A 24,585-nucleotide genomic window follows, 5' to 3' on the forward strand; every position below is an offset into this window, starting at 1 on the left:
TTTGTACAAGCAAAATATGGAAACTAACAAAACAGGGACTAACAAAACAGGGCCTGATAAAATAGGGCCTGGCAAAACAGGTCCTGATAAAACAAGGTCTGACAAAAAAGGGCCTGACAAAACAGGACCTGACAAAATAGGGCCTGACAAAATAGGGCCTTACTCATTGGCCTGACAGAACAGGGCCTGACAAAACAGGGCCTGACAAAACAGGGCCTGACTAAACAGGACCTGACAAAATAGGGCCTGACAAAATAGGGCCTTACTCATTGGCCTGACAGAACAGGGCCTGACAAAACAGGGCCTGACTAAACAGCCTGACAAAACAGGACCTGACTAAATGGCCTGACAAAATAGGACCTGACTAAACGTCCTCACAACCAGGGCCTGATAAAACAGGACCTGACTAAACGTCCTCACAACCAGGGCCTGATAAAACAGGACCTGATTAAATGGCCTGACAAAACAGGACCTGACTAAATAGGGCCTGACTAATAGGCCTGACAAAAACAGGGCATGACAAAATAGGGCCTGTCTAATAGGCCTGACAAAAACAGGGCATGATTAAACAGGCCCTGACAAAACAGGACCTGATTAAATGGCCTGACAAAACAGGGCCTGACAAAATAGGGCCTAACTAATAGGCCTGACAAAAACAGGGCATGACAAAATAGGGCCTGTCTAATAGGCCTGACAAAAACAGGGCATGACAAAATAGGCCCTGACAAAACAGGACCTGATTAAATGGCCTGACAAAATAGGGCCTGACAAAATAGGGCCTGACTAATAGGCCTGACAAAAACAGGGCATGACAAAATAGGGCCTGTCTAATAGGCCTGACAAAAACAGGGCATGACAAAATAGGGCCTGTCTAATAGGCCTGACAAAAACAGGGCATGATTAAACAGGCCCTGACAAAACAGGACCTGATTAAATGGCCTGACAAAACAGGGCCTGACAAAATAGGGCCTGACTAATAGACCTGACAAAAACAGGGCATGATTAAACAGGCCCTGACAAAACGGGGCCTGACTAAACATGGCCTGACAAAATAGGACCTTACTCATTGGCCTGACAGAACAGGGCCTGACAAAACAGGACCTGATTAAATGGCCTGACAAAACAGGGCCTGACAAAGTAGGGCCTGACTAATAGGCCTGACAAAAACAGGGCCTGATTAAACAGGCCCTGACAAAACGGGGCCTGACTAAACATGGCCTGACAAAATAGGTCCTGACTAAACAAGGCCTGTGAAAAAGGTGACAAAGGTTACAAGGGCAATCTGGAAGTTGGTCATTCGTACAAGATCATGATATTTCAGGGAGTTAAAACCTATAAATAGAAGGCAAACATAAAATGATAAGAAAAAGTCAAAATTAACAACTGATTCAGTGATTTTTTTCTGATCGATTCTTAACATATTCTTTTTTCCCAAATGTGAAAGAAAAAAATCCAATTTTTTTGGATTTTTGTTGTTGATGTTTTTAACTATTAAATGACCATATTGGACCCCAAACAGTTCAGAGTTGGTGTTTTTTTAAAGAAACAAACTTTATCACATTCTTTAATCTTTCTTTTTATTTTTATACGCCTGAAGGGTCGTATTATGTTATGGCCTCCATCGTCTGTCTGTCTGTCTGTCCGTCCGTTAGCAATTCCGTGTCCGGGCCATAACTTGGTAACTAATAAAGCGATTTTCAAATAACTTTATACAAATCATCACTACATTAAAAGGATGTGTCGCGCACAATTTCCAGGTCCATACCTCAAAGACTAGAATCACCATGGGGGTGCGTTAGCAAATCCGTGTCCGGACCACAACTTGGTCACTAATAAAGTCATTTTCAAATAACTTTATACAAAGCATCATTACATTAAAAGGATGTGTCGCGCGCAATTTCCAGGTTGATACCTCAAACACTAGAATCACCATGGGGGGGGGCGTTAGCAATTCCATGTCCAGGCCATAACTGGGTTACTACTAAAGCAATTTTCAAATAACTTTACACAAATCATCTCTACATTAAAAGGATTTGTCAAGCATGCTTTCCAGGTCTGTACCTCAAAGGCTAATTTCACTGGGGGGCGTTAGCAATTCCGTTAGCAATTCCGTGTCCAGGCCACAACTTTGTGTTACTACTAATAAAGGAATTTTTAGAAAACGTATCCTAGCCACAACTTTGTAACCAATAAAGCAATTTTTAGATAACTTTATACAAATTATTGCTACATTAAAAGGATGTGTTGTGAGCACTTTCCAAGTCCTGCTACTTTTAAACTTAGTAAGCAGTATACTAGCATAACCTAAATGTTTATTAAAGACCTCAAGCCGAATCTTCTTCGGGCGTATAATGCTCCGTTTCGCGGTGCTCTTGTTTAATGTAATCTTGTTCATTGGCAATGTTGGTAATCCCAATTTTAGTCAAATTGACACATTAATCCCCAATGAGAAAGGCCCTGTCCTGCCCTATTCACAACATGGTGGGAAACTGGATTTGACTATTACAAATTTTATGAAATAATAATTTGTGCTACATTATTACCTTTGAAGCAAATGCGCAAGTGGGGGATACTATGTGAGCGACTTAGCTATGTTCTTACATAAACTGCACTGTGAACCGATATAGGGTGTTTATGAAATGCTCCTGATGTATCAGTTATTCCCAATTTACTCAAAATTCATATTTAGGATTATTCTACAATAAAGGGATCGTTCAAGCGCATTATTTTTGTTGATTTTATGAATACCTTTTCACTTATAAATGCTGTCTTAAAACTTACTGAACAACTCTGGATAGCGATAGTCTAAATCATAATAACATGTGTTCATTACTTAGTATCTAACAGTGCTGAATTGAACATAGGAGCTGATGATGCACTGACTCAGATATTTCACTGTTTATTGAAATATCCATGCACCTACATTGCCTGGTAAAAGTACTGGCACCTTTATAACCACAAAGCATCAACAGGTTGAAAGAATTATAATTGTGCCTTGGAAATTACATCCTATTTAACATTCTGAATTTCACTCATTATGTTCTCAAATAATTTGACCTTGATACTATTTATATACATGTTTTTTTAGGAGCTTGACCAACCAGGAGCCACTAGAATTCTGGAGCTGGAGGAAATGTGTGAAGGTACTGTATGAAATATTTTAGTATTATAGTATTGGATGTTTGTATTTTAAGAGTGTTGTTTGCAATACTGCATAGAATATCATATTCTTTCAGGTAGTTATTACAAGTGTTTTGGGCATCCTTTGTTTTGTAAAAAAAAGATCAGCCTTTCAGTATCACATCACTGGTATCCATGAGCTTTAAACTAACCTTTAGTGTGTTGGAGTTGTGTAAACAAAATAAAAGCTTGTTTAATACCATTTAATCTTTTGTAGGTTGTCATTAAAACTTGAATCCTGGTAAAAAATATCTGTACATGTTCAATAATGCCCAACAGTCTGATTAAAAAGTACAACAGACAAAAATTGACAACCAATCCACCATGCAGTCACTTTTTATCTTTGTGTGCATCCTTTTGTCTTTAAAAATGCTTGCGATGAATATTTCCAAACTGCATGGGAAGAAATGGCAGGGTTTCCTGAAAACATTTAAACTACATATGGCTATCTGTCCAAAGAGGCTTTTCAGGGTCATTTGGCATATTCCGGTGACAGTTCTTGTTTTACAAATTGCTTCAAGACCAAGTAAACTCCTATAAGCCTCTAATTTGACATGTGTATCTGATTTTAGAGAAACACAAGACATTCACAGTAGACTATGGTCACAGCCTGGCATTCTCTCTCAGTGAGGCATTATGGACCTGTCAGAATATGTTTGCTAACAGGTAGTGGTCCATAATTCATTTAAGTTCATCTATCCTTATGTTTTGTCCTATTAAAGTTTTACTGTTGTTGTTTTTTTAAACAAAACTCTTAGTGCTTGTGTATTTGTTACTTTCCTAAAATGGCTATGTTCCATGTTGCAGATTAATGATTTAGGCAGATATGTTGATTGAATACCAAGCTCATTGCTGGGTAAATTACATATAACACGTTACATAAAATATGTTTGTGTTACAAATGATAAACCTTTACTTAACAGTCCACAGAAGGTGAATTCCAAAAGAATCCTGCTGTTCACATGCAATGAGGATCCCCACACAGGGAATGCACAGTTACAGGTCAGAGTCTTAACATTGCCTCCTACAGAAAGCATCTCTACATAACTGACACTAAAGTATTTTCAGGGGAATATGAAGATTTCATTGGAAAGTTAATGTTCTCATTTTATTTATTTTTTGTCTCCTCTGCTGTTTTTTTAACCAGGTTTTCACATAGTGAAACCTGGTTATTAGAATGGCGAACGTCGTTGTTCGGGAGGGCAGGCGGCCGGACGGCGTCAAACTCACCTATGAAACTGAATAATTTTAGTAAGGGGTGACATATCTTGACCAAACTTGGTGTATAGAAAGAGTTTATGGGTACCTTTCATGGGATTGCATTTGGGGTCCCTAGGGTCAAGGTCAAGCTCACTGTTACTAAAAATAGAAAAATGGTTGAAACTGAATAACTTTAATAAGGGATAACATACCTTGACTAAACTTGGTCTATAGGCAGATTTTATGGAGACCTTTCATGGGATTGCGTTTGGGGTCCCTTGGGTCAAGGTCAAGGTCACTGTTACTAAAAATAGAAAAACAGTTGAAACTGAATAACGTTAGTTAGGGATGACATATCTTGACTTAATTTGGTCTAGAGTAAGAGTGTATGGAGACCTTTCATGGGAGTGCGTTTGGGGTCCCTAGGGTCAAGGTCAAGGTCACTGTTACTAAAAATAGAAAAACGGTTGAAACTGAATATCTTGGAGTTAGGGATGATATATATTGACTAAACTTGCTCAATATGAAGAGTTTATGGAGACCTTTCATGGGATTGCGTTTAGGGTCCCTAGGGTCAAGGTCACTGTTACTAAAAATAGAAAAAGAGTTGAAACTGAATAACTTTAGTTAGGATTGACATATCTTGACCAAACTTGGTCAATGGGAAGAGTTTATAAATACCTTTCATGGGATTGTGTTTGGGGTCCCTAGGGTCAAGGTCAAGGTCACTGTTACTAAAAATGGAAAAACGGTTGAAACTGAATTACTTTAGTTAGGGATGACAGATCTTGACTAAACTTGGTCTATAGGAAGAGTTTATGGAGACCTTTCATGGGATTGCGTTTGGGGTCCCTAGGTTAAAGATCAAGGTGACAGTTACTAAAAATAGAAAAACAGTTGAAACTGAATAACTTTAGTAAGGGTAGACATATCTTGACCAAACTTGGTCTATAGAAAGAGTTTATGGATACCTTTTATGGGATTGGGATTGGGGTCCCTAGGTTCAAGGTCAAGGTCACTTTTACTAAAAATAGAAAACAGTTGAAACTGAATAATTTTAGACAGGGTCTACATATCTTGACCAAACTAGGTATAAAGGAAGAGTTTATGGATACCTTTCATGGGATTGCGTTTGGGGTCCCTAGATTCAAGGTCAAGGTCACTGTTACTAAAAATAGAAAAATGGTTGAAACTGAATAACTTAAGTTAGGGTTGACATATCCTGACCCAACTTGGTATAAAGGAAGAGTTTATGGATACCTTTCAATGGATTGCATTTGGGGTCCCTAGGGTCAAGGTCACTGTTACTAAAAATAGAAAAACAGACACAGGCTGAAGTTCTTCTGTCAATCATTAAAAACCTGGTTTCGTTGCATTGCGGCGTTTCTTGTTGTTGTTTTAAATTGTTGAGGAATGTCATAGCTTTGATGTCAGCATCAGATATGGAATGCAAAATCTGTAACCTCAGGGATAACTTAATGTTAATATGAAGATTGATACATATATCAGGTAAGGCGAAAACTCTTTTTTTTTCACAGGACATTGCGACAGGTAAACTAAAAGTTGCTGGGAACCATTTAAAAATACATACAGAATTTTGTAATTACTGGACATTGTGACCAACCAGACACCCAACAATGATATCAGCTTGTGATGAAGCACAATGAGCAAGATAGCCAACAATGGCATCAATTTGTCATGAAAGCACCTCAAGCGAGACAGCCAACAATGGCATGAACTAGTCATTAAAAGACCACAAACCAGCCATTGTTGGCTGTCTCGCTTGAGGTGCTTTCATGACAAATTGACGTCATTGTTGGCTGTCAGGTTTGTTGTCTTTTAATGACTAGTTCATGCCATTGCAGGCTGCCTCACTTGAGGTGCTTTCATGACAAGTTGACGTCATTGTTAGCTGTCTGGTTCGTGGTGCTTTAATGACTAGCTGATGTCATTGTTGGCTGTCTGGTTTGTGGTGCTTTAATGACAAGTTGACGTCATTGCTGGCTGTCTGGTTCGTGGTGCTTTCATGACAAGTTGAGGTTATTGTTGGCTCTCTGGTTCGTGGTGCTTTAATGACAAGTTGAGGTTATTGTTGGCTCTCTGGTTCGTGGTGCTTTAATGACTAGCTGATGTCATTGTTGGCTGTCTGGTTCGTGGTGCTTTAATGACAAGTTGACGTCATTGTTGGCTCTCTGGTTCGTGGTGCTTTAATGACTAGTTGACGCCATTGTTGGCTGTCTGGTTTGTGGTGCTTTAATGACTAGTTGACGCCATTGTTGGCTGTCTGGTTCGTGGTGCTTTAATGACTAGTTGACGCCATTGTTGGCTGTCTGGTTTGTGGTGCTTTAATGACAAGTTGACGTCATTGTTGGCTGTCTGGTTCGTGGTGCTATACTGACAAGTTGATGCCAGCTGTCTGGATTGAGGTGCTTATATGACTAGTTGACGCCATTGTTGGCTGCTTGGTTCGTAGTGCTTTCATGACAAGTTGATGTCATTGTTGGCTGTCTGGTTCGTGGTGCTATACTGACAAGTTGATGCCAGCTGTCTGGATTGAGGTGCTTATATGACTAGTTGACGCCATTGTTGGCTGCCTGGTTCGTAGTGCTTTCATGACAAGTTGATATCATTGTTGGCTGTCTGGTTCGTGGTGCTATACTGACAAGTTGATGCCAGCTGTCTGGATTGAGGTGCTTATATGACTAGTTGATGTCATTGTTGGCTGTCTGGATTGAGGTGCTTATATGACAAGTGGATGTCATTGTTGGCTGTCTGGTTTGTGGTGCTATACTTACAAGTTGATGCCAGCTGTCTGGATTGAGGTGCTTATATGACAAGTTGATGTCATTGTTGGCTGTCTGGTTCGTGGTGCTATACTTACAAGTTGATGCCAGCTGTCTGGATTGAGGTGCTTATATGACAAGTTGATGTCATTGTTGGCTGCCTGGTTCGTAGTGCTTACATGACAAGTTGATGTCATTGTTGGCTGTCTGGTTCGTGGTGCTATACTGACAAGTTGATGCCAGCTGTCTGGATTGAGGTGCTTTCATGACAAGTTGATGTCATTGTTGGCTGTCTGGTTCGTGGTGCTATACTGACAAGTTGATGCCAGCTGTCTGGATTGAGGTGCTTATATGACAAGTTGATGTCATTGTTGGCTGCCTGGTTCGTGGTGCTATACTGACAAGTTGATGCCAGCTGTCTGGATTGAGGTGCTTACATGACAAGTTGATGTCATTGTTGGCTGTCTGGTTCGTGGTGCTATACTGACAAGTTGATGCCAGCTGTCTGGATTGAGGTGCTTTAATGACAAGTTGATGTTATTGTTGGCTGCCTGGTTCGTAGTGCTTTCATGACTAGTTGACGTCATTGTTGGAGGTTTTTTTGTCCGGAGTATAATTTGAAAAGTTCTGGATGGAATTCATTGGAACTTCATACAATGGTAAAGCACAATGAGAGTAAGTGCAGTGTTCAAGAACCATAACTCTACTTTAGCTAATTACTGAGTTATTGCCCTTTATGTGGGTTTTTTTGCTGTCAATTTTTTTTCCAGACATTAACTTGCAAACTACTAGATGGAATTTATTGAAACTTCATACGATGGTAAAGCACAATGAGAGGATGTGCAGTGCACAAGAACCATAACTCTATTTTAGCTAATTTCAGAGTTATGGCCTTTAATATTTTTTTCTGGTCCGGAGCATAACTTGAAAAAAAGTAACTTAACTCATTTATAGATGGTCATAGGCAATCGTATATTCTGTGCTTTAGAACATCAAATATATCAGTATTAACATCTCAGTATTAGCATCACTGATATTGTTTAAAGCTTTTTTTCTAACTTTTCAAAACATAATCAAAAAATGAATAACTGACGATAGTCCATAAAATAAAGTTGTCATTTATAGGTTGGCTTTCCAAATAGTTGACTGCAATTTCATATCAGGGCAGCATTCGGGGGGGGGGGGGGGGGGGTAGCTCTAGTTGACTGCTTTGTTGGCTATCTGGTTCGTGGTGCTTTAATGATTTGTTGAGGCCATTGTTAGCAGTCAGGAATTGGTGCTTAAATGACTAATTGATGACATTGTTTGCTGTCAGGTTTGTGGTGCTTTAATAACAAATGGATGTCATTGCTGGCTGTCAGGTTTGTGGTGCTTAAATAACAAATGGATGTCATTGCTGGCTGTCAGGTTTGTGCTGCGTTAATAACAAACCGATGTCATTGCTGGCTGTCAGGTTTGTGGTGCTTTAATAACAAACCGATGTCATTGCTGGTTGTCAGGTTTGTGGTGCTTTAATAACAAACCGATGTCATTGCTGGCTGTCAGGTTTGTGGTGCTTTAATAACAAACCGATGTCATTGCTGGTTGTCAGGTTTGTGGTGCTTTAATAACAAACCGATGTCATTGCTGGCTGTCAGGTTTGTGGTGCTTTAATAACAAATGGATGTCATTGCTGGCTGTCAGGTTTGTGCTGCGTTAATAACAAACCGATGTCATTGCTGGTTGTCAGGTTTGTGGTGCTTTAATAACAAATGGATGTCATTGCTGGCTGTCAGGTTTGTGGTGCTTTAATAACAAACCGATGTCATTGCTGGTTGTCAGGTTTGTGGTGCTTTAATAACAAATGGATGTCATTGCTGGTTGTCAGGTTTGTGGTGCTTTAATAACAAACCGATGTCATTGCTGGTTGTCAGGTTTGTGGTGCTTTAATAACAAACCGATGTCATTGCTGGCTGTCAGGTTTGTGGTGCTTTAATAACAAATGGATGTCATTGCTGGCTGTCAGGTTTGTGCTGCGTTAATAACAAACCGATGTCATTGCTGGTTGTCAGGTTTGTGGTGCTTTAATAACAAATGGATGTCATTGCTGGCTGTCAGGTTTGTGGTGCTTAAATAACAAATGGATGTCATTGCTGGTTGTCAGGTTTGTGGTGCTTTAATAACAAATGGATGTCATTGCTGGCTGTCAGGTTTGTGGTGCTTAAATAACAAACCGATGTCATTGCTGGCTGTCAGGTTTGTGGTGCTTAAATAACAAACCGATGTCATTGCTGGCTGTCAGGTTTGTGGTGCTTTAATAACAAACCGATGTCATTGCTGGCTGTCAGGTTTGTGCTGCGTTAATAACAAACCGATGTCATTGCTGGCTGTAATGACAAGGTGATGTCATTGTTAGCTGTCAAGTTTTGTGTTTAGGTCATCATGTTGAGTGCTGGTCTAGGGACTGTTGTTTGAATAATCAATATTAATCAGTATTTCATCATTTGGAATTGATATGAATGAGTGACTTAAAACTAAACTGTGTTTATAGTCTATATTGTTTATTTCTCATTGATAGCGGCAGGCCAAGACCAAAGCTAGTGACTTGAATGAGACAGGAATCGATCTTGAACTGATGCACCTTCAACTGCCAGGGCATACATTTGATGTGAACAAGTTTTACAAGGTATGACATAGTGTTGTGCCGATGATCGATTATAATCGACAATTGATCGGAAAGGCCTACATTGGCGACAATCAATAGTGAAATTAAAAAATTGATTATAGAAACAAGGGACGTAACCGCTACCGACTTTGTAACCAGTAAAGTTAATGTCATTAAAATATTTTTTGTTTCTGGTTAATGCTAGTAAATGTTAAAATGTTAAGGTGGTAATATATTAAGTTACCTACTCATATACTTTTCAAGTCAGTAAGTCAATACAGTATCTTATTACAAATTTTATTTGTAATTTAACTGCTAAAGGATTGGTTTCTAACTTCTCATGTTTGTGGGTTAAAAGTGATTTTTAAAACATATTACCGTTTACTTCTTACCATGTGAGAATTTGGTTTTCAGTTTTCTGTCTGAAAACATACAGTTTTTTAGCTTGACTATTCGAAGAATAGGTGGGCTATACTATTCGCCCCAGCGTCGGCGGTGGCGTCCAGTTAAAGTTTTAGGGCAAGTTGGGATTTTAACTTATAAATCCAATACACTTCATTCAATTGACTTAATACTTCACACAGCTGTTCAGGGCCATCACATGATGAGGTTAGATAACTCCATATCATTCTTTACACATATTATGGCCCCTGATTGGCTATGGAACTGGTTAAAGTTTTAGGGTAAGTTGGAATATTTATTAATAACTTCTATATCCTTTGTTCAATTGACTTAATACTTCACACAGATGTTCAGGACCATCACACAAGGAGGTTACGTAACTCCATATTATCCTAAATACAAGTTATGGCCCCTGATTGACTTAGGTTAAAGTTTTAGGGCAGGTTAAAGTTTTAGGGCAAGTTGGGATTTTAACTTAAAACTCCAATACCATTCATTCAATTGACTTAATACTTCACACAGATGTTCAGAGCCATCACATAATGAGGTTAGATAACTCCATATTATCTTTTGTACAAATTATGGCCCCTGATTGACTATGGAACTTAGGTTAAAGTTTTAGGACAGGTTGGGATATTGTTTAATAACTTCTATACCCTTCATTCAATTGACTTAATACTTCACACAATTGTTCAGGACCATCACCCAATGAGGTTACATAACTCCATATCCTTAATACAAATTATGGCCCCTGATTGACTTAGGTTAAAGTTTTAGGCAAGTAAAAGTTAAGGGCAAGTTTCTACAAACTTCTATACCTTTCATTAAATGCACTTACTAATATTCAAAATTATTTACGACCATCTTACAACAAGAAACATAACTCCGTTTTAAGCCGAAATACAAATTATGGCCCTTGAATTTTTTGATTTTTTTTTTTTTATTTCCTTTGAAAGGCATATTTGTATATTCTTAACCACATTTTCATAATGGGAAATCAAGTTATTTGAATGACTTGCGTCATTGTTTGGGCGGGCTGGTGGGAGGGCAGCATCAGTAACCTTATGTATCGAATAATTTTAGTTAGGTTTGACATAAAGAGACCAAATTTTGGTATTATTACATCGTTATTGTATTCTAAGTCAAAGCGGCGTAGTCAAGCGCGCTGTCTTACGATGGCTCTTGTTTAACTGCTTGATGTACTTGTAACTGACTGATTATTAAAAAGAAATTTATATCTTCCTCTGTGTTTATTTTACACATGTATACAATACTAAATGTAAGACAAAAAATAGAGCCTGTGGTCTCATGTTGTGTAATAGTAACTTTTAAACACTAAAGGATAGTTGCGTTCTGTATAAATAAGGTAATTTATACAAATAAATGTACATACAATATTGTAAGGGAACATTGGTTCTTAAAACTGATGCATGTAAACATCTGTTGGCCAAAGATAATTAAATAATGATTAAATCGATTAATAACCAATCATTGATCGGTTTCATAAACCGATTATCAATAGTTATTTTTTTGTCCGATTCCCAACACAAGTATGACATTTATAAGTTGCAAGTTTTTGTTAGGGATACTTTGCTCTTGTATCTTGACACTAGAGGGATGTGGTCACTTGCAGTACAATGCTGTTATTAATATCTTATATGTGTCTTTTATAATCAGTCTAACATTAATTTGTATAAGATGAAAGGCACCCAGGATTTTGAGTGATATCAGACACTACCACAACCTGCCTCTTGAGGTTGCATTTATACATGTACCTGGTATTTACATTTAGTTTCTTATGAAAGGACCTGCTGTACACAGATGATGACGAGATGACAGAGCTGGCAGACCCATCCGAAAAACTGGAGGAACTGTTAACCAGGTATGTTAGAAGATAGAATGTAACACTTGAAATTTATTGCTGTATCATCATGTCAGGCAATATTCTACTGCATGCTTAGGAACTTTCCCATCAACAAAATTTCCAGATGGGCATGGGATTTTCACAACCTTGGCTTGTACTTGGAGCATTTTGTGTAAGAGACAAGGCTTGTCGTGGGTATTTTTTTATATTACAATCATCCTTCAAAACTATAAAAAAAATTATAGAATGATACTGATTCTTAGAATGATGTAATAGTACAGAGGTTTAGAACCATAATCATACAACTGATACTCTTGTACAGGTTGTTTCATTTTTGAACTTTGATCACTGAATGTTATTTGTTGCCTCGTTACAGGGTGCGTTCAAAGGATCACAAAAAGAGGGCATACAGACACATGGCCTTTAGCCTAGGCGAAGGACTGGAAATGGGCATTGGGGTGTAAGATTTCTTTATAATGTTTTCATTAAGTGTAATTTATCACATGAAGCATAGACAAAGGATTATTTTTTTCCATACAGACTTATTAGCAGGATTTTTCAACGAAAAATTACGGGTTATAGATTGGCGAAAACCGGGCAGGTGATTGGGCGGGCGGATGGACGTTAACAATTCTGCGTTAAAGTTTTCATTATGTAATAAAATCAAGAGTTTTTATCCAATGGTTATCAAACTTGGTCAGACTATTTGTCGGTATGTTATCTTGAATATATATGAATATGGGTCATCTTGGGTCAAAAACTAGGTCACTAGGTCAAATCTTTAGAAGAAATATTTCACTTTAGAAGAAATATTTCACGGTAATTTTTTATCAAAACTTGATGAAACATGGTCAGAATACTTGTCTGCATTATATCTTGCATATTTTTTAATATGTGTCAACCCGGGTCAAAATCTAGGTCAATAGGTCAAATCTTAGGAAAAAATATCACCACATCTATAAATTCAATTTTTTTTCATATCTTGATGAAACTTGGTCAGAATATTTGTCTGCATAATATCTTGCTTATTTTTTATATCTGTCATGCGGGTCAAATTCTAAATCACAAGGTTAAATCTTAGGAAAATCTTTCCACGTCATAAATTCAACAATTTTTTGTTAAATCTTTATGAAACTTGGTCAGAATATTTGTCTGCATTATATCTTGCAATTTCTTTAATATGGGTCATCCCAGTCAAAATCTAGGTCACAAGGTCAAATCTTAGGAGAAAGAATTCCACAGTCATAAAAATTCATTAATTTTTGTTAAATCTTTATGATACTTGGTCAGAATATTTGTCTACATGTTGTCTTAAACATTTGTGAATATGGGTCACCTCAGATCAAAATCTAGGTCACTAGGTCAAATCTTAGGAAATATTTTCCGGATGTCATAAAAAAAATCTATGCTTACCAAACCTATCAATATCAGTCAACAAATAAATTCAATTGCTCTTTTATAAACACACATCCCAATCATGAACTTTCATATCTATATACCATATTTTTCAAAAAAAAATAAGTAACTTTAAAAATATTTGTGTACATGAAATCTTAGATAATAAAGTGTGTCATCTAGGGTCAAAAACAAGGTCTCTGGGACAGATCTTATTGGAAAAGCTGCTGTATTTATAAAATGTTCATTTTTCCTCACACAAATGGAATAGTTTCTGTTGATCAGGTTATTTGTATGAACGATATCTCCGATTAGTATAAATATGGGTCTTTTTGGTTAAAAATACTAGATCACTAGCTCAAATCCTAGGTTTGGAAAATTGCATCGTCAAATAAAAAATTCGGCTTTAATGCGGCGTTGCCCCAGTGGCGTCTTGTTTATTTATTGTTTTTATACAAAAAAAATTCGGGTGGCAATCATACTAACTATAAAAAAAAAAATCAGTATTGTTTCAAGAGCTCTAAATAAGGGCTTGAAAACACTGAAAATTACAAAAAATCTGCTTAATTTTACTTTTGTCTGGGTCTTTCTAATCAACCAAAAAGTAAATACTCTGACCTCAAACCATTCCTGGGCTTATGATTCTCATCAAGACATATTTTTCTTTAAAAGTCTCAGACTCTTGAAAGTTAGAATATTACACAAATCATTTCAACACAAAAATGCTCAGCTTGATCCTGTTGTAAGGGTCTTAACTTTTTTCGGAAACTGAACTGGGGCCTGGAGCTCTGTGCATCTTTTTTTGCATCATGAGATGGCGCGATGTACGTTGTCTGTGTGTCCGTGTCTGTAAACAATTGCTGGTGAATGTGATACAGTCTTCAGTTTTGATTGTATCTCTATAAGAAGTTAGATATCCATGAGAGCTCGGTTCCGTTATCAACAATTGCTTATAAACATCATCTCCTCTGACCGCCTGGACAATTTGATGAACTTTCATAGGACCATTCCTTGGTTGGTGCCCTTTCAAAATTATTCAAAGAAATTAATTCCAAGCAGAACTCTGGTTGTAATTATTTTGTAGAAGTACATTTTTAGCTCGACCATTCGAAGAATAGGTGGGCTATACTACTCTCCCCAGCGTCGGCGTCCGGTTAAAGTTTTAGGGCAAGTTGGGATTTTAACTTAAAACTCCAATACCATTCATTCAATTGACTTAATACTTCACACAGATGTTCAGAGCCATTACATAATGAGGTTAGATAACTCCATAGTATCTTTTATACAAATTATGGCCCCTGAATGACTATGGAACTTAGGTTAAAGTTTTAGGGCAGGTTGGGATATTGTTTAATAACTTCTATACCCTTCATTCAATTGACTTAATACTTCACACAATTGTTCAGGACCATCACCCAATGAGGTTACATAACTCCATATCCTTAATACAAGTTATGGCCCCTGATTGACTTAGGTAAAAGTTTTAGGCAAGTAAAAGTTAAGGGCAAGTTGGGATTTTAATAAAAGAACTTCTATACCGTTCATAAAATGCACTTAATAAAATTCAAAATTAATTACGACCATCTTGCAACAAGAAACATAACTCCGTTTTAAGCCTAAATACAAATTATGGCCCTTGAATTTTTAGCTCACCTGTCACATAGTGACAAGGTGAGCTTTTGTGATCACAATTTGTCCGGCGTCCGTCGTCCGTCCGTCATCCGTCCGTAAACTTTTACTTTAAACGACATCTCCTCATAAACCGCTTAGCCAATTTCATCCAAACTTCACAGGAATGTTCCTTGGGTGGTCCCCTTTGAAAATTGTTCAAAGAATTGAATTCCATGCAGAACTCTGGTTGCCATGGCAATGGAAAGGAAAAACTTTAAAAATCTTCTTCTCCCAAACCACAAGGCTTAGGCCGTTGATATATGGTAGGTAGGATCACCAAATGGTCCTCTACCAAGATTGTTCAAATTATGGCCCTTGGGTCAAAATTGGCCCCGCCCCGGGGGGTCATGGGTTTTCTCTATATGTTTATAGTGAAAACTTAAAAAATCTTCTCCTCTGAACTTACTTGGCCTAGAGCTTAGATATTTGTCATGATTCATCGTCTAGTGGACCTCTACAAAGTTTGTTCAAATTATGGCCCTGGGGTCAAAATTGGCCCCGCCCCGGGGGGTCATGGGTATGCTCTATATGTTTATAGTTAAAACTTCAAAAATCTTCTCCTCTGAACTTACTTGGACTAGAGCTTAGATATTTGGCATGATTCATCGTCTAGTGGACCTCTACAAAGATTGTTCAAATTATGGCCTTGGGGTCAAAATTGGCTCCGCCCCGGGGGGTCATGGGTTTTCTCTATATGTTGTAGTGAAAACTTCAAAAATCTTCTCCTTTGAACTTACTTGGGCTAGAGCTTAGATATTTGGCATGATTCATCGTCTAGTGGACCTCTACAAAGATTGTTCAAATTATGGCCTTGGGGTCAAAATTGGCCCCGCCCCGGGGGGTCATGGGTATACTTGATATGTTTATAGTTAAAACTTCAAAAATCTTCTCCTCTTAACTTACTTGGACTAGAGCTTAGATATTTGGCATGATTCATCGTCTAGTAGACCTCTACAAAGATTGTTCAAATAATGGCCTTGGGGTCAAAATTGGCCCCGCCCCGAGGGGTTAGGGTATTCTCTATATGTTTATAGTGAAAACTTCAAAAATCTTCTCCTTTAAACTTACTTGGACTAGAGCTTAGATATTTGGCATGATTCATCGTCAAGTGGACCTCTACAAAGATTGTTCAAATTATGGCCTTGGGGTCAAAATTGGCCCCGCCCCGGGGGGTCATGGGTATACTTGATATGTTTATAGTTAAAACTTCAAAAATCTTCTCCTCTTAACTTACTTGGACTAGAGCTTAGATATTTGGCATGATTCATCGTCTAGTGGACCTCTACAAAGATTGTTCAAATTATGGCCCTGTGGTCAAAATTGGCCCCGCCCCTGGGTGGTCATGTGTTTTCTCTATATGTTTATATTAAAAAAAAATCAAAAATCTCCTCTGAACTTACGTTGCTTAGAGCTTAGATATTTGGCTTGATTCATCGTCTAGTGGACCTCTACAAAGATTGTTCAAATTATGGCCTTGGGGTCAAAATTGGCCCCACCCCCTTCGGGGGTCATGGGTTTTCTCTATATGTTTATAGTGAAAACTTCAAAAATCATCTCCTCTGAACTTACGTGGCTTAGAGCTTAGATATTTGGCATGATTCATCATCTAGTGAACCTCTACAAAGTTTGTTCAAATTATGGCCCTGGGGTCAAAATTGGCCACACCCCGGGGCTGATGGGTTTTCTCTATATGTGTTATAGTGAAAACTTAAAAAATCTTCTCCGAACTCACAATGACAAGTAAAGTCTTAATTTAAACTGGATAACATATTTAGTACACATACCAATTTTCAATATGGGCCACATACAACAATTAATAACAAATATACATATATAGATACACACGTAAAATCAAGTAGTGACAAGAGCTTAGATATTTGGCATGATATATCATCTAGTTAACTTGTACCAATATTGTTCAATCTTTGGCCCTGGGGTCAAAAAATGGCCCCACCCGGGCGGTCATGGGTTTCCTTATATATGTATATGATGAAAACTTATAAAATCTTCTTCTCCGAAACCAAAAGGCGAAGGCCTTAGATATTTGGTATGAAGCATTGTTTATCGGACCACTATTAAGATTGTTCAAACTTTAGCCCTGGGGTCAAAATTGGCCACGCCCCGTGTTCATAGGCTTAGGTTTTCAATATTTTTATATAGTCTTATATAATAAAACTTTAAAAATCCTCTTCTCCAAAATATAAGACCTAGAGCTTTCATATTTGGTATATAGTGTTACCTAGTGGACCTACACCAAAGGTATTCAAATTATTGTCCCGGGGTCAAATTGGCCTTGCTCAGGGGTCATTTGTTTTTACATTGTCTTTTCCTCTGAAAGTAAAGGTCAGAATGACTCCATACTTGATATGTAGCATCCTTACATGGTCCTCTCTCAACTTTGTTCAAATGGTTTTGTTTGGCCCCTTTTAGGGGTCACCAGAGCAAAAAATAGAAAAACCTTTAAACAACTTGATCTTATTAACTGCTTGATGGATCTTCAAGTCTGAAGCATCCTAGCATGGGCCTCTGTCAGGTCTTTTCAAATAATTTTGTTTGGCCCCTTTTAAGGGCCACCAGAGCTAAAATTAGTAAAAAAAAACTTAACATTTTAGCATGAACCCCTTGATAGATCTTCAGCAAATTTAGTTTGAAGTGTCCTTGCATGGACCTCTCTTAAATTTGTTCACATAATTTTGTTTGGCCCGGTTGCCATGGCAACCTAAAGGAAAATGTCAACAATTGGTTATAATCATCTTCTTCTCCTAAACCGCTTTGACAATTTTGATGAAACTTCATAGGAATGATCCTTGGTTGGTGCTTTTTCAAAATTGTTCAAAGAAATTAATTCCATGTAGAACTCTGGTTGACATGGCAACCTAAAGGAAAAGTGTCAACAATTGGTTACAATCATCTTCTTCTCCTAAACCGCTTGGACAATTTTGATGAAACTTCATAGGAATGATCCTTGGTTGGTGCTTTTTCAAAATTGTTCAAAAAAATTAATTCCATGCAGAACTCTGGTTGTCATGGCAACCTGAAGGAAAATATAGGCTGTCGTGTCCGTGCTGTGACTTACTCTTATATGGACAGATTTTAAAATGACTTGCCATATGTTTTCGACATTATAACCAAGACAACGTGTCGTGTGCAAGACCCAAGTCCCTACCTCTAAGGTGAAAGATACACTAAGTGTTTATTCGCAATGGAATGCTGAATATGAGGACATAAAGAGTGTTGGCTGTCATTTAGTATGATTGTTTTTTTTTCTATGCTCAGAGGCAGGGTTCCCGCTGGCGATCGCCATTGTCGCCATTTGCGACAAAATCGCAAAAGTGGCGATAACTTTTCAAATTTGGCGAATTTATGGCGACAACGATTTTTTTCTGAAATATTTTCTTAAAATGACGTAAGTGGTGACCATGCGGCCTGCATGATAATCGATTCTGTCACTGCCATAAATCAAGCGCATCTGCTGGTGCGACAACAAAAATTAATCCGATAATTAGGGCAAGCAGTCACGGCCCAGTCAACACCTCGCTAATTATTGCAGAATTTTATTGCTTTCACGGATAAACAATGACATCCTTTAACTGTTATGTCTCTTATTAGCAAACAATTTTAATATTTAGCTCAACAGCCTTGTTGTTGCGTAATTATCGTGTTAGTTTTAAATATGCAAATCGTAGAATTTTATGTTGTCGGAAAGTCACGTGATATGCAAATTTCGTAATGACGTTTACGCGCTTAAAATAGACTTGCTTTCGGTTTTGTCGCAATTTGTAATTGCTATAAATGCAGCATTCTAAGAGTTCAAAAAGTGTCAAAAAGATTAACAGAAATCAAATAAATAGGATTAAACCCCATTTGATAAGGCTTCTAATATATTGGCTGGAGTAAAGAGTAGGTAGACAAATTTCTATTAGGAAAGTTATGGCCCTAGTTTGACAATGTATATTTCTTAGAGTTTTCATTTATTTTAAATTTATCTCATAATTTCACAAATGTATTCTTTTATTGTATGCAGGCATTAGACTGAAATCAACATATTGATGTTTATGTCACATTTTTTGCAATATTTTTTTTATTTATATACTAGTCCATATACAATGAATTTTGTCAACAGAATAACAATTTGCTATTAATATCTTGTGCTTCATGTACAACAAAATGTTATGATTTGCACGACAATGTGCTAATTAAATGCAATTTAAGGCTCTTAAAATGCTTAAACCCCATGAGCTTCAGGGGGCTTCGCCCCCTTGGCCCCCACAAGGGCGCTGCCCTGGACCCGTAAGGGGGCCTATCGCGGCCCCCTTAACCCCCCGCGAAAAAGTGGCGACAACTTTTTAGAACCCAGGGGGAACCCTGAGAGGCAATTTAATATAACTTGCAATATGTATTTGACACATAAAGGCAAGATCAACTTTTTATGTACTTGTTCATAGATCAATGTCACATTGGGGGGCATTTGTCACATACTTTGACAGCTCTTGTTCAATATTCTTTGAGAAACAAGCTATGTTAAACTCTTTTACTCAGGTGAGCGATTTAGGGCCATCATGGCCCTCTTGTTCATTGAACTAGACCATTACACAAAATTGTACACATCCTATATATTGCTTGGATAGTTAAAACATCTTATATAAACATGAATTTAATAAATCTAATATGCTGTGCATGTTGGAGGTAGTGTAATTTAAATATTTAAATATATTTAAATATTTAAATATTTTTTGTATATCTAAAATGTCTACTTTGAATAGCTGGAAGTCTTTGAAATAATTTGAAGATATTGATTCATAAGAATTTTGACTTGATTATATTATAAGCAATTATAGACAATTCTTTTTTATACTTCAATCAATTTATAAACAGTTTAGATAGGGTAAACTTTGAAAAATCTTCTTGTCTGATCAATGTGCAGGCAATTGTTTCAAGTCTGTCAGTGTGCAGGCAACTGTATCAAGTCCTGTCAGATTAAGAGGGATGGTTGATTTTTAGCTCTAATAGCCAAAGGCTATTGGAGGGCACAGTGTCCGCCGTTCATGTGACTGTCTGTAAACAATTGCTTGTGAACATCAAATTATGCCCCTGGGGTCAAAACTGGCCATGCCCCAAGGTTCACAAGTTTCCTGTAGGGAAATCATTGAAATGCAGAGAAAAATATAAAATAGGTTAAAGTATGTTGATCATGGCTACTAGATATCTTCAATTGCCTACAAATGTTTTATGATCTTGAAAAGGAACAAATTGGGCAAGCCGGTAGAGCATAGGCCCTCATGGGCCTCTTGGTTTAGTTTCTTTCTATCACAATTATGAGAACTGATTGGCTTGTTTGTAGGTTGCTTGTTCATGACAGAACTTGCTCTTTTTGCCAGGTATAACCTTGTGAGGCGCTGTACAGCACCATATGCTGTAAAACTGGACAAATCAAATGATGAGCTTAAGAGCCACCAAAAGATTTACTTGAAGGTTTGTTGTGATTCAGAGCCTTTCATTTTACATGTATATATTGTTAAAGCCTCAATTGAAGTTCTCCTTTGGAATTGTCAAAAACTCAATAGTACTCCCTCAGTACTGCTTAAGTCTGCTCTGTAGACAAGTCTTCCTACACTACCACAAACGTCTCAGTGGACATTTTTCCTACACTACCACAAAAGCCTCAGGTGACAGTGTTTCTCTGTACTGCTAACTCTCTCTCTCTCTCTCTCTCTCTCTCTCTCTCTCTCTCTCTCTCTCTCTCTCTCTCTCCCTCCCTCCCTCCCTCCCTCCCCCTCTCCTCCCTCCCTCCCTCCCTCCCTCCCTCTCTCTCATTGTAACAGCTTTGGTAACCATTGTAACAGCTTTGGTAATCGTAGTAACAGATGTGGAATTTATGTTCAGTAGTTGGTACAAACTTGACTTTGATGAAGTTAGTTTTATTCACATTTTTTTTTCAACTCTTTGAACAGAGGTTTCCCAAAGATGTTGTTGACTTTTTTGCATGTCATAATAATAATCGATGGAAAGGCATGTGTTCTGCATAAATGCAAGAACTCTTTATAATGTTTAACACCAGCAATGACAAACTTTGCTCTGAAAGTAGTTAAATGAAAATTTGTAAACAAATCGGACAGGAAGGAGCTCTGTGTGATACGCCCATTCCACCAGTAATTATATACCCCTGTAATGGATACCCTGAGTAAATGGTTTTGCTTCCAAAACAAACAAAAAACTTAAAAAGATTTTTTTCTCGTTTGTGACTTAAATATCACAGTACCAGTATTTTCATTATTTTTCTTTAAATCACATGTTGATTTTAATTCTCCATCAGGACACAGGCGAGGTTCTACTGGAACAGGACCTAAAGAAATGTCAGACGTACGGCGGCAAGAAGATCTATTTTGAAAAGGAGGAAGTGGATCTCATCAAGAGATTCGACCCTTCAGGTAGGCACTAATGTTTCCTTGGCCAGTTGCTTCATAGCAACTAGTAAGAATTGCCTTGATGTGGATATAAATGTCTTTGAAAACAAATTGAACAGGAGTGTGAAGACCATTATTCCTACATTGGGTCTCAAAATCTCATACTCAAACAAAATCTTCAGTGTTTTCAGGATGCTTTTTTCTGGTATCATCCTTGATACATTTTTGTGCATGCTAATGTATACCTATATTTTTTGTCATGTTGGAAGAAAAAGTTTTCATTGTCATAGCCTTGGTTCATTCATTAGACATATTATATGCATAATTGGTGGCAGCATTGAGCGTGTTCAAAAACTGTTATGTTGCTAGTTGGCCCTAACTTAAAAACTGAAAAGATAATTACATGAAACTCGCATATATGTTAACAATGGCAGTGTGCATTTGTGGAGCAAGTACCATTTAACCCTTTGCGTGGGTCTAAAAATAGACACTTGGAAATTCCAATTAACTCGAAATTTGACATACTACGCTTATCATACTGGTGATAGTTAAGCGCTTCAGCAGCAAGATCATCTGTCTGAGTTTGTTTGTTTGATACACAGATGCAAAATTGGCATCTTCAAGGTTAAGAAATACAATTCTTATTAGTTAATCCTAGAACATTTCGAGAGCAGATATTCAAAAGTGATGAAGAGGAACTTACCTTCTGAATTTTATATCATCACAGTGATTTGATCTATATAGCACAGCTTAATTACAATTTGCAGGCAAGCCAACAAGTTGGTGTGAAAGTTGATTCCTTATTATTTGATTTCACTTGTCTAATAGCCAGTTATTATACAATTACAAGGAATGTTTAACCCTTTAGCACATAGACAAGTGGCCAGATTACACCTCCCAGTCAATAGCCAACTTACTGATAAGCAGTCCTTGTCTGCATAGGTACTTTTCAGGATATTTGAAAATGAGGTAATGAATACTGCAGTATGACCTTAAAATCAATATAACTCCATATAATTGTTTCCAAATCTTTTTTATGTGAATACATTCTTATAGATAATTAAATTATCTAATAAATGGTGTCAATAATGAAATATAAAATTATTTTATTTCATCTGTGAATGCATTTCCAAGATGGAATTGTAACATTTCTTTGAAATGTCATAATTGCATTAAATCAAAGGGTAATAAAATGCTGGGATCGATCTAAATTTTATTACCCCTATCATAAAAAAGACCCATATGGATTAAAAAGCCGACAATTGATGTTCTTGTGTATAATACACAGAAATGTGGCAGGAATATCCGGTGTCATCCAGCTGAAAGATCAAGTCCAGAGTGTCTGTTTAACTTTATAACCCCCTCATAAAATTCTTTACAAAAAGAAAGCCGAGAAATGTTTTCAAAGTAATGAATGAAAACATCTAGATCATGAAACGCTTGCACAAATGTGTTTACTTGACCTATTTTACGACCAGAACCATGCTGGCCATCCATTTGTTGTAAAAACAAGACAAAGGAACTTAATACACAACATCACAGCTGCAGCATTAGATTTATTATTTCATTTATTCGACAACAAAATCCAAATATTTGAATACGATTTTGACATTCGAATACAATTTTGACATTCGATCGAATAGTTGTTTGCATCCCTAGTTACTTCAAAGACATAACTTCAAGAGTTATAAGGCATTTTACAATTTAAGGACTGTATCTGATGGGATTCAAGCCGCAGAAAAGCCTGAAAATCTACTTCAAAGTGAAACCTGCATCCTTTATCTACCCAGATGAACAGGTGAGTCTGAATGATAAGTATTAGTAGTTGTTTAAGATTTCTCAGAATTTGCCCATGCCCTAACGCTGCATTATGGCCTCACTCTTCCATATTCCACATTATGGCCTGACCCTTCCCATGTTCCACATTATGGCCTCACTCTTCCATATTCCACATTATGGCCTCACTCTTCCATATTCCACATTATGGCCTCACACTTCCATATTCCACATTATGGCCTGACCCTTCCATGTTCCACATTATGGCCTCACTCTTCCATATTCCACATTATGGCCTCACTCTTCCATATTCCACATACAGTTGAAACTCATTATGTCGACTTTGTCCGGACCTAGGAAAAAAAGTCGAGATAACGAACATTCGACACATCCGAATTCAAAAAAAATAAACCAAGTCCAACACATTTGAGTTTGATTTGTGTTCAATGTTTACATCAACAATTGAACGGTCTTGTTACATATTACCGTCGTGATAGCAGCAAACATATTATTGAAAAATAAAGTGAAATTTAAGTGTCAAATTTGTTGAATTCACGTATATGGAATACCTAAAAAAGATATAAAACCACAATTACATACACTTGTACATTCAATCTAAAACTCAACCACAGAAATGCCTAATTCTTTAGCGAACCATCTGGCATTTGTTCTCATCAACTCACCATCGATAGTGGCATTTTTTTCTGGAGTTGCGAAGCACAGCTTTTACTCTGGGATATTTTGCACCACGAGCTTGAGCAATAAATGCCTCTTTAATCAAAAACATAAACAACTTTAATGATTCACACTTACCAATTATGCTCCAATTATGACAGTTTGTTATTTTGACACGCACGGTAATTTAGCAACATGCCGAAAACCGTCATGAATATTTTCACACCTACAACTCGATCTATGGTTCAACATAAGGAATAAAGAACATGTGTGAAATTCCACCACAGGGACTATATATGAGGTCGACATAGCGCAAAAATCGAGATAGAAAAATTGACACAAGCAGATTTATTTTATATAGAATAAGATGGAATAAATTCGGGACCGGGGAAAAAAAGTCAACACAACCGGAAAGTCGAGATATCCGACGTCGACAAAGTGAGTTTGGACTGTAATGGCCGCACTCTTTCATATTCCACATTATTGCCTGACCCTTCCATATTCCACATTATGGCCTGCACTGCGGAAAATGGTTGTATATACGGGAATGTACTGAAACCAGTACACCCAACGTGTACGGTAAGTGTACGG

The 24,585-nt window shown here is 37.4% G+C and overlaps 1 protein-coding gene across 4 annotated transcripts in view; it reads left to right on the forward strand.

Annotated features, from left to right (window-relative positions):
- Positions 1-24,585, forward strand: part of LOC128231251 (X-ray repair cross-complementing protein 5-like) — a 66,563-nt gene that overhangs the window by 21,721 nt on the left and 20,257 nt on the right. For all 4 annotated transcript variants that reach the window (XM_052943814.1, XM_052943815.1, XM_052943817.1 and 1 more), the window contains 9 exons: positions 3,089-3,143; positions 3,753-3,846; positions 4,104-4,182; positions 9,721-9,828; positions 12,015-12,091; positions 12,450-12,533; positions 20,518-20,611; positions 21,453-21,567; positions 23,253-23,341. In XM_052943814.1, coding sequence (XP_052799774.1) covers positions 3,089-3,143; positions 3,753-3,846; positions 4,104-4,182; positions 9,721-9,828; positions 12,015-12,091; positions 12,450-12,533; positions 20,518-20,611; positions 21,453-21,567; positions 23,253-23,341 — 795 coding nt within the window. The remainder of the gene's footprint in view (positions 1-3,088; positions 3,144-3,752; positions 3,847-4,103; positions 4,183-9,720; positions 9,829-12,014; positions 12,092-12,449; positions 12,534-20,517; positions 20,612-21,452; positions 21,568-23,252; positions 23,342-24,585) is intronic.

This window comes from Mya arenaria, chromosome 4 (assembly GCF_026914265.1).
Source record: "Mya arenaria isolate MELC-2E11 chromosome 4, ASM2691426v1".
Taxonomy (NCBI): Eukaryota; Metazoa; Mollusca; class Bivalvia; order Myida; family Myidae; genus Mya; species Mya arenaria.